General features: G+C 35.5%; 1 protein-coding gene across 1 annotated transcript; it reads left to right on the plus strand.

Moving 5' to 3' along the window:
• The first annotated feature begins 1,038 nt into the window (after positions 1-1,038).
• LOC133793712 (uncharacterized) lies at positions 1,039-4,537 on the plus strand. The gene is made up of 3 exons (XM_062231007.1): positions 1,039-3,687; positions 3,766-4,272; positions 4,360-4,537. The coding sequence occupies exon 1, from the start codon at positions 1,928-1,930 to the stop codon at positions 2,813-2,815; it is 888 nt and encodes a 295-aa protein (XP_062086991.1). The 5' UTR covers positions 1,039-1,927; the 3' UTR covers positions 2,816-3,687; positions 3,766-4,272; positions 4,360-4,537.
• The last annotated feature ends 7,510 nt before the right edge of the window (positions 4,538-12,047 follow it).

Consider the following 12,047-nt stretch of genomic DNA (forward strand, 5'->3'; position numbering starts at 1 on the left):
TCGAACCTAATCAAGCATGCATCGAACCTAAACTTGGAACCCTTAACAGCTTAACCTATCGAACCCCTATCGAGCATGCATCGAACCACCGTCGAACCCCAATCGAAACACCATCGAGCAACCTCACCAAACCCACAAAAATCCCAGACTTCACTCTCAACATACCCACACTAATCCATACCCAAAACAAACCAGACACAAACACACAAACAATCCTAAAATATAACACTACAAACACAAATTCAATGTAATAAAAAATAAGAGCTTACCTTTGTTTTGGGTATGGAGAAACTCGAACCTAGAGGCCGTGGGTTTTGGATGACGGACGGACGGCGAGAGGCGAGAGGCGAGAGGCAAGAGGGAGAACCTTTCAGGCGAGACGGCGAGAGGCAACAACGCGGCTTTGACGGGGGCTGCGACGGGCAGCAGCGCGGGGTTTTCGACGGGGTTTCGACGGGCTTTGGGTTCTGGTTAGTTGGTCGGTCGGGGGGAGATGAAGGGAATGAACCGAGAGTTTGAGAGAGAGAAGGAGAATCAAAAGGGGGATTGGGGGGAATTGTGACAGGGGCATTTTGGGTACTAGCAAAACTTTTGGCATTATTTTGTAATGATAAAAATGCCTAGCATTATTTTGAATTACACCACACCATTAAGCGTAAAAAGTCAAATTAATATCCTTCATCATTGTGTTATTCTTACTATATTTTGATTCCATAACAATTTAGTATGTTTTATTTTATTTCCATAACAATTTAGTATATTTTGTTTAGTTTCATATAACAAATAAACAATTTAGTGTATTTTATTTACATATAAGTATTCTAATTTAGAACATAACAATAAGAATAAATAAATAACATGGTTAAGTTTATTAAGCCTATCCATAATAAATAAACTTTATATATCTTTATTTCTTTTCCCTTAAATTTAACATTTTTTTATTTTTATTTTCTAACACCGAGTTATCTAAATAAGGTAAGTATATTAAAAAAATAAAAAAGTAATAAAATTATCTAAATAAGACAAATAAATTGAAAAATAAAATAAAATAATAAGTAATAAATGAGTCATAATAATTTCTCATCATATATTTTAAAAGGGAAATTTGAGTTTTAATGCAATAAGTGACACTACATTTAAAAAATACCCCATCCCTATATGACTCTCGTTTTGGTGCTACTAATGACATTACTACCCAAAATACTCCTGGCATAATTTTCTCAAACTCTCCGTATTCTCTCCCAAATTCTCGAACCAAGCAAACTTTGAAATAGATAGGCCTCGATTGAATCCGAGGAACCTAACCTTCATTGTCTTCCACGACCACGAACAAGGGCTCCCAAAGGGTCGGAGTTGACGATCGGAGAAGGGGAAGGAGAAAACGTCGAGCAAGCCGACCAAACTTTTAGGAAACAACCCCAAAGAAAGCGAAGGAGAGGGATTTCATTTTTAATCTGCAATATGTGTATGTGCCTGGTTTTTTTTGTTGATTTTTGTTCATAGAATAGATCAGGGCTGGGGAATGAAGAAATCTGGGTTTTTTTTCTATATTTTTCATGCAACTCGATAGAAATCGATAGGACGCGATAGCACATGATAGGGACTGGATTTAGCTGTGCCTCGATAGGCCTCGATGGGACTCGATGAAATTTAGGCTTTGGGATTTTTAGGGCCTACCTCGATAGGAATCGATAGGCCTCGATAGGACTCGATACTACGAGACTTTGGGATTTTTAGGCCTTACCTCGATAGGCCTCGATAAGACTCGATAGTAACCCGATGATATTATTCTTTGTGATTTTTAGAACCCACCTCGATAGGACTCGATAGTTTCTGCCTCGATGGGACTCAATAGGCCTCGATAGTGACCAGATTGTTTTACATTTTTAACATTTTTTTAACATTTTTATTTTGCTTTTTTTTCCAGATGCCTGACCTTATTGTGTCGTTGGAGAAACACTTTCCTGGCCGTGTCACTTATAGGGATAGTGCCTTCTTGGATACCCTTATAGAGCAGTTTCAGAGGCATGGTCTTATTGAAAGGGCACAGGCATGCCCGTTGGGACAGTTCTTTAAGGCGAAGCCGTTTAGTTTTTCTGGGGTTCTGCTGCATCAGCTAATGTTGCGTAAGGTAGAAAGAAAGAAGCCTGAAGAGGGTCAGTTCTACCTGGGCAACACTCTGTGTAGATTTGGTATTGCAGAGTTTGCCCTAGTTACCGGGCTAAATTTTGGGAAATCATCGTCCCTAGATGAGTTGAAAGAGCATCTTTCAAGTGATCAGATCATCCAGGAATATTTTAATGGTGATTCGAAGGTTAGTTTTGGTCAGTTGAAAGATGCATTGAAGGCCTCCACAAACCCAGAAGATGCATTTAAGATGGGTTTGTGCTATTTGATAGAGGGGGTACTGAATGCCCCAAAGAAGACAACGACGATATGGGGAGATTCCCTGAGGATGGTTGAGGATATTGATTACTTTTTCAAGTATCCATGGGGGAAGTTGTCATTTAAGAAGGTTAGCAAAGGAGTTCAAAAGGACATGAAGAAGCAATTGAAACACTATGAGGAGAAGAAGAAAGAGGGGTCAAGCAAAAAACAGAAGGAGGCGAAGTATAGTTTCAATTGCTATGCAACCGCGCTTCTTTACTGGGCTTTTGAGGCCATGCCTTCTCTCGAGAGTAAGTTTGGTGAGAACAGTGGGAATCAGATTCCGAGGATGCTTAGCTGGGCTACGAAGACTAATATCACTATTTCAACAACTCTGTTGGTTCCTATATTCGCCAACCGTCGAATAAGTTCCATTTTATCTTGTTAAATGTCATAGATTAATTTATTAACGATTTATTTTATTAAAGTTTTCCTGACACATGTTATTCAAACATGCAGTTAGTGGTATTTCCCATGCTGAAGCCACGTCCCGGTGAGGTAGTCTACTACAATGGCCTCCCAGAAGTTGATTCCAGGTTATTCCCTGAGTTGGAATCAACTGTGGGGGAGGCTGGGACTGCAGTGAAGGAAGTAGTGGTACCTGAGAAGGAGGCAGAGAAGCTGACAAAAGTTGCAAAGGAAGCCTCCATTTTTTATGAGGATGTCCCGAGGGTTGAGGAGGGCACTTCACAGGCCTGTGCAACTTCATCTAGTCAGGTTGCCCAGCCTGATTTTGAGAAATTGATGCAGAGGCTCAAGAGGGTTGAGGAGGGCCAGACAACCTTACTACAGAATCAGACCACAATCATGGCTCAGTTGGTGCAGCTGCTTTCACTGGTCTTAGGTCGATCCACCGACGTAAAATCAGATACAGAGTCTGATATCTTGCTTGCAGACTACGAGCGCGGTGATCAACCCTCCACTCCACAGGCCCATACATCTGTAGTTTCCAGTGATGCTGACAGTCCCAGTGTACGAGTACTGCAGCCTGAGGAGGCAGCTGGCCTTGAAGTTGTCAGGAAGAAACGCATGCCCAAGTGTTTTGATGACTTCACCGACCCAACAAAGAAGATCAGACTAGATAAACAGGGGCTAGTTGCTAAACCACTGAGGAAGTGTGACCCACAGTAGGAGAAGAGCTTCCATAAGTGGATCATCGGGAATATCGACAACAAGAGAGACCAGAACGTCTATACTGGGACGCACGGTGTGGCATGGTTCTTGCAGTTGCACACAGTCCAAACTTGGCTTTGGGATTCGGTATGTAAATTACATTCATGTTTTCAATTCAATCTTAAAATATATTGATGGTACTAACGAATTTTCATGTTTTTTTAGCATATTGATGCCGCTTTGCACATGCTACGCCGCCAACGCCACTTTTACCATGCTGCATTTCGGCAGGATGCTGCGATCATGAACACCACCTTCCCCCAGGTGTGCCTAGGTCGTTGGAATCATTTTAGAGAGATCGGCACTAAGTATACATGGGACAACGATGTGCTGAGAATGTTGAAGGGCGATGATAATCAATTCCTTGTAACATGGCAAAATGTGAGTGAAGTATATTTTGCCCTTGCACGTCGAGAAAGCCGCACATTGGATCGCCATTGAAGTCTCCATTCCAACGTGGTTCATCAACATTTATGATTCCAACCATAGCGTGCTCAGTCCCACTCTGATGGAGGAAGCGATCAAGCCTTGGTGCTTATTGTTGCCTTCGTTGTTATGGTGTTCTGGCATGTTTGACGACCATGAGGACCTCCAGGTATATCCTGAGTAGAATGCAAAGCCTTTTTCATATTGTCGTATTCCTCCAGAGGAGTGTCCTCAGACTAAGACAAGGTATTCCCCTATTTAATTAGTGTATTTTGAAATCTGAAAATTAAAGTTATTTTTATCTTCTATTTACACAAAATCGATTATATGCAGTGGGGATTGTGGTATGTTTTCCATCAAACATATTGAGCATCTGGTTGCCAGGCGACCACTCGATACCGTTATCGATGAGAACATCCAGCATTTCAGGACCAAGTGGTGTGTGGACCTATTCTATCAAAATTTGTCCTCGTGATGCTCTTTATATTTTTGTCTTACACATCTTGTATAGTATAGCATATAGTTAGTTTTGTGTATTATTTTTTATCAAACAATATTTTTTTGAAAAAGTTATTAAATAAAAAAGTACTAAATTTACATAATGTGTCTGCCTCGACATCCAAACCAACAAAGTATTAGAAGAAGTACTCCATATAATAAATGCAGCAAAATCAATTAAATAATTACATAACACAATATTTTAAATCCTAGCCTTACATGACTTCTTATTGTGCCCACTACCACCACATCTGCTACACTTACGTGGCTTGACAATCTTTTCCCCGCGTGAAGCATAGCGATTTTTCTTTCGCCTACCCACTTTCTGCTTCCTGGGCCTTCCTACTGGGGTTTTCTCAACGGGGACGCCGACAACCGTATCTCTGATGTGATCAAGGATTACCCATTCATCCTCATTCCCAACATGGTAAATAGTATCTTTATAAGTGTCCTTCAATGCCTCGATTCTATAGTAAAGGGAACACAATGAGTAAATGTTTATGCTTCTTTTTCTGGCTGCAGCAAAAGCATGTACACAGGGTATCCCAATGGTTTGGAACATGCCACAAGAGCATGATTTTGTGGCCAAGTTCACCTCACCATCACCATTACCATCGATCACAAGAAATTCGTGATGACCAAGGACTTGGACATCTAAAAAAATTGCTTTATCACTTATTTGCTTCAAATCCTTTCCCATCTCAGGTGATAACACAGTTGTTGTTTTGCAGCTCGTTCACGTCTATCTGCAAACCAAGACTGAAAAGTGAATCTTATGAATTCAAGAAAAGTGGCGACTGTAAAGCTCCTTGCCTCCTTGGTCTTATTGTTAAAGCTTTCTGCGTAGTTACTCGTCATGATATTGTATCAGTTACCAGGAAAATAAGCGCTACTCCACCTTTCAAAGCCAATGATGGACCCAAAACGGGTATGTTTAAAAATTTATATATCGCAAGCGCACGAATCGTCCATATAGAATAGTGATCGTAAGCAAGGATGTCGAACCCAAAGGAGTTGTCTAAAATCGAAAATGAAACTATTTTAAATCAAAAGTAATAAATTCTAACCTAGTTCCAAAGATTGATAAGTTTTAATGAACATAAAATAAAAGATTGAAAAATAAAGCTATTTAAGATAATGAAAATAAACCAATAATGAGTTGAAAATAAGTATTAAAAGAAAAGATTATTAAGATACTAGAATCCACAAAATGTAAGTTTAATAATATTTATTAGTATATTGATTCCCAAGTTTTAGTGATAGTTAAAATAATTTAAACTATCACTTTCCAAAAATATTTATAATTTTAAGCACAATTTTCTTATAAAAAGATAGGATTTTTCTTCACTTTTCAAAATTATAATTTCAAAGCATTTAGTGTAAATCAATCTAATGAAATAACAAATAAATCAATGAACATTATTCATAAGGCAAAACATAATATTTTTGTTCTAAGCATGGATGTGTACAATTTAATGACACATCTTACACAAAGAATATTATGTTTATGCACTAATGAAGAACAAAGTGTAAATATGTTCTAACAATCTAAAATACAAGATATTTAAGATGAAAGAAATATATGTAGAAGAAAAATCCATAAACTTTGTTGTATTACAAGGGAAATCAACATACAACATAAATATTACCTAGTTACAAGTTGCTTCATCATGATCTTAATAATCTTATGAAAAAGATTAGAAGCACATAACTAGAGTAGAAATTACAAAATAAAAGACATACATACTTGCAAAATGCTCTTGAAAAACCCAAATGGAAGAGAGAATGGTAGAGAGAAAATGAGAGAAAAAGATGGTAACCAAAAACATTAAGCACCCCAAAATGGTCTTCAAAACCCTTATTTATAGCCAAAATGAGATTATTAAAATAATCAATTTAAATTAAGTAAATTGATTAAATTAATAATAATGTGGTAAATAGGGGTAAATTGTAGGAGTGATGATGATTTTGGGGTAAAAAGTGTATAGAAAATGAGTAAAAAGTGGCATTTTGAGCCTAGGGGACAATTGGTACACTTAGGCATTTTTAGGCTCAAAAATGACAAAATACAGCATTAGGCTGCTGTGGCAGGCGGCTGGCATGCGTGGGCTTCTTGGGCTGGGCAGGAGGAAGGCCCACGTTTGGGCTATGCTGAATTTGGTGCTTGGCATGATGGTTTGGGCCTTGGGCTTGCTGAATGAGAAAGGCCCACGTTGGGCTTGTTGCTGAAGGAGAAAGGCCCATGTTTGAATGGTTGGCTACATTGATGCTTGGTTTCATTGGCTGGAAACGTTGATTGAAGGCTGGGTGCTTCAACGTGAGGATGGCTGAGTGTTGGCATTGATGGTGGTGTGAGCTTATGGTGGGCTTGAGGCAGGAGGCACGGGCCTGGGCTTCACGTGGCTGGGCCGAAAATGTTACAAAAATGCCATAATTTTCTTCACTTTTTTCAGTTTTAATTCTTTTTTTTTTATCTTCTTTTCAAGCACAAAAATGCAACAAATTACCTACACAAAATAATATAAATTAAGTTATGATAAAATATTTTCAATTTATAAAATAAACCAAATTAATTATTTGAAAATATTAATTACAACTTAATTTAATTTAACATTTAGTTTCAATAAAACACACAATTTTTTTACTTCCCTAAACACAACAACTTAAATAATTAACTACAATAATTTATAACAAAATAACTATAAAAACACACAAAATATATAAAATCAAAATAAACTTAATAAATTCAAAATTACTTAAAAGCTTAATAAATCAATTAAAAACTCAAGAACTAAGCAACAATTAGCATATAAAATATGGTAAAATAACTCTAATTTGTAGAGTTATCACACCCCCAAACTTAAAGTTTTGCTAGTCCTCAAGCAAAAGAAAAATTAAAATACACATATTATTTTTTTATTGGTGATATAAAAATGATTTTCTCAAAAATTGCACAATGAAAATAAATCTCAGAAATTATTATGAATAAAAGTTAAGCTTATGTAATTAATTAAATTGTCAATTTTGCTTTTAGAAAATAGGTTTTCATTAAAATTATTTTTCACTTAAACTTATAGGAAATAAGAGTGTTTATGAAAAATGTAATTTTTGTTACAAGCAAAATTGACCCTATAATTAAAAACAAAGCTTAAAAATTATTCATATTTTTAAGAGAATTAATTTCAAACTCAATCAGAATTTTTATCATTGAAAATTAAAAATATCACCAAATTTTTTTTTTTTTAAAATATTTTGCTTTTGAATTTTTATGAAAATGAACAAATAATAAAAAAATAAAAAATAAAATTAACAAAACAACAACATATAAATAAATATTTTTTTTTTTCAAACAAACATAAATAAAACACAAAACATACGCAATAAAACTCAAAACATACACAATAAAACTCGATACATACACAATAAAACTCGATACCCCCAAACTTAATTTAAGCATTGTCCTCAATGTGTCAAAATATAAATATAAATTAAAATTGACAAGAGTGTAAGGTTTAGAATGGTCGTACCTCGATATTGTGCATTGCGAAGAGAGAACAAGATACAACTAACAAAAATTAAATCACACATAAAACAACAATACAAATAAAACGCAAGTTATCAAGATCACACAGGAATCAAAGAGCATGGTAAACAGGGTCCTCAAGGAGTATCTCATCCACTTCCTCAGTTTTTAATTCTAAAAATGGTTTTAATTTTTGTCCATTAACTTTAAATATATCACCATTTTTAGGATTTTCAATTTCAATAGCTCCATGTGAAAAAACAATACGAACAATGTAAGGACCAGACCACCTAGAGCGTAACTTTCCCGGGAATAAATGCAAACGAGAGTTGTATAAAAAGACTTTCTGACCTGGATAAAAATCTTTTCTCAAAATATTTTTATCATGGTAAAATTTCATGCGATCCTTATACTTTTTTGAATAGTCATATGCATCATTCCTAATTTCGTCTAGTTCATTGAGTTGGAGCTTTCGTTTCTCACCTGCTTTGTCTAAAGAAAAATTTAACTGCTTAATTGCCCAGAAGGCTCTATGTTCTAACTCAACAGGTAAATGGCATGCCTTCCCATACACAAGTCTGTAGGGTGACATGCCAATGGGCGTTTTGTACGCGGTACGATACGCCCATAATGCATCAGTGAGTCTTAAGGACCAATCTTTCCTAGTTGGATTCACAGTTTTTTCTAAAATGTGCTTAACTTCCCTATTAGACACTTCAACTTGACCACTAGTTTGTGGGTGATATGGTGTTGAGACTTTATGTGTAATGCCATATTGTTTCATCAAATGTTCAAATGGCTTATTACAAAAGTGTGTACCGTTATCACTAATGATAGCACGTGGTGAACCAAAACGGGAAAATATATTTTCTTTTAAAAACCGAAGCACAACTTTGTGGTCATTAGTGTGGCATGCAATAGCGTCAACCCATTTAGACACATAATCAACTCCAACAAGTATATAAAGATTACCAAAAGAGTTAGGAAATAGTCCCATAAAATCAATGCCCCAAACATCAAATATGTCAATAATAAGAATAGGATTTAAAGGCATCATATTTCTTTTAGTTAAACTTCCTAACTTTTGGCAACGTTCACAAGCTTTACAATAAACATATGTATCATGAAAGATAGTAGGCCAATAAAAACCACATTGTAAAACTTTAGCAGCTGTTTTCTTACCACTAAAATGTCCTCCACATGCATGATCATGACAGAAAGATATGATTTTAGATTGATCACAGTTTGGAATGCATCTTCTAATTATTTGAGCAGGGCAGTATTTAAACAAGTAAGGATCATCCCAAATAAAGTTTTTCACCTCAGAATAAAATTTAGATTTATCATGCTTAGACCAATGAGATGGTATTTCTTTAGTGACCAAATAATTAACAATATCAGCATACCAAGGCAAGGAAGAAACATGCATCAATTGTTCATCAGGAAAAGTTTCAGTGATAGGGGTGGACTCATGTATAGTTTCAACAACTAGTCTAGATAAATGATCAGCAACAACATTTTCAGATCCTTTTTTATCACGTATTTCTAAGTCAAATTCTTGTAAAAGCAGGATCCAACGGATCAAACGAGACTTAGCATCTTTTTTTTATAAGAGATATTTTAATGCAGCATGATCAGAGTAGACAATAATTTTAGACCCTAACAGATAAGATCTAAATTTCTCCAATGCAAAAACAACAGCAAGCAATTCTTTTTCGGTTGTGGAGTAATTTAATTGAGCATCATTTAAAGTTTTGCTAGCATAGTAAATTACATGAGGTATTTTTTCAAGTCTTTGTCCTAAGACAGCACCTATAGCATAATCAGAAGCATCACACATTATTTCAAAAGGTATTTTCCAATCAGGAGGTCGAATAATGGGTGCAGTAGTCAACAAAGTTTTTAATTTTTCAAAGGCAACATGGCAATTATTATCAAAGACAAAAGCATTTTCTTTTCCAAGTAAATGGCATAAAGGCCGAGAAATTTTGCTAAAGTCTTTTATAAATCTTCTATAAAAACCGGCATGGCCTAAGAATGATCTAATTTCTTTCACAGTTTTAGGTGGGGGAAGTTTTGAAATAAGATCAACTTTAGCTTTATCAACTTCTATTCCCTCAGAAGATATTACATGACCTAAAACAATTCCTTTTTTAACCATAAAATGACATTTTTCCCAATTAAGCACAATGTTTTTCTCTTTGCAACGAATTAACACAAGTGAAAGATGATGCAAACATTCATCAAAGGAAGAACCAAACACAGAAAAATCATCCATAAATACTTCAAGAAATCTTTCAACCATGTCAGAAAAAATCGAAATCATACACCTTTGAAAAGTCGCAGGTGCATTACATAATCCAAAAGGCATGCGACGATAGGCAAAAGTTCCAAAAGGGCATGTAAAAGTAGTCTTATCTTGATCTTCTGGGGCGATGGGGATTTGGTTATACCCCGAATACCCATCAAGAAAGCAATAATATGCATGGCCAGCTAATCGTTCAAGCATTTGATCAATAAAAGGTAATGGAAAGTGGTCTTTTCTAGTAACATTATTCAACTTTCTATAATCTATGCACACTCTCCACCCCGTTTGTACTCTAGTAGGGATTAATTCATTTTTCTCATTTTCAACAACTGTGATCCCAGACTTCTTAGGCACAACTTGAACTGGACTAACCCATTGACTATCAGAAATAGGATAAATGATACCTACGTCTAACAATTTTATGACCTCTTCTCTAACTACTTCTTTCATATTTGGATTTAACCTTCTTTGACATTCCCGAGAGGTTTTAGCATTCTCTTCTAGATGGATTCTATGCATACATATGGATGGGCTAATTCCTTTAATGTCCCCAATGGTCCAACCTATGGCTTCTTTATGTTTTCTAAGGACATCTAACAACTTATCTTCTTGTTCTTTATCTAAAGCGGATGCTATGATAACAGGCAAAGTTTCAGATTCTCCTAGAAAAGCATATTTTAAATTTTCTGGTAAAGGTTTAAGGTCTAACTTTGGAGGTTCAGAAATTGATTGAACATGATCTAAGGGTGAAAAAGGTTCAACTTTGGTTTCATTTAAGGGTATAGGCTCTACCAAAGAATTCACATCATCATTAGAGTCATCAACATGCAAGTTCATACCAAAGTATTTTTCACAAAAGTCAAGTAAGTCATTTTCATCATCTTCACATATACTATCTATCATGTTAACTTCATGTATTTCCTCACACTCAACAGATTTAGCAACATTAAAAACATTCAATTCAACAGTCATATTTCCAAAAGATAATTTCAAAACACCATTGCGACAATTTATGATTGCATTAGATGTAGCTAAGAATGGTCTACCTAAAATAATAGGAATTTGAGCATGCATATTTTCCACAGGTTGAGTATCAAGAACAATGAAGTCAACAGGAAAATAAAATTTATCAACTTTTATCAAAACATCCTCTATAATGCCTCTAGGAATTTTCACAGAACGATCGGCTAATTGAAGAGTTATAGAGGTAGGTTTTAGCTCACCAAGACCAAGTTGCTTATAAACAGAATAAGGCAATAAATTCACACTAGCACCCAAATCAAGTAAAGCTTTGTTAATAAAATGATCACCAATAATGCATGAAATTGTGGGACACCCAGGATCTTTATATTTAACAAGACTCTTATATTGGATAATGGAACTAGCTTGTTCAGTTAAAAACGCCTTTTTAGGAACATTAGTGTTTCTCTTAACAGTACAAAGATCCTTTAAAAATTTGGAGTAGGCAGGAATTTGTTTAATGGCATCTAAGAAAGGGATGTTGATAATGACTTGTTTAAAAACTTCTAAGATGTCATTATATTGGCCACCTTTTTTAATTGGAAGTAATCTTTGTGGGAATGGGGCTTTTGGAATGAAAGGATGGATTGGAATTTCTTTGTTTGAAAAGTCATTGGCATTAGAACTAGAAGACTGACTCTTTTCTTTTTCTTTTTCGTTTTCAACCTCGGG

The sequence above is a fragment of the Humulus lupulus genome, chromosome 8, assembly GCF_963169125.1.
Source record: "Humulus lupulus chromosome 8, drHumLupu1.1, whole genome shotgun sequence".
In the NCBI taxonomy this organism is placed as follows: domain Eukaryota; kingdom Viridiplantae; phylum Streptophyta; class Magnoliopsida; order Rosales; family Cannabaceae; genus Humulus; species Humulus lupulus.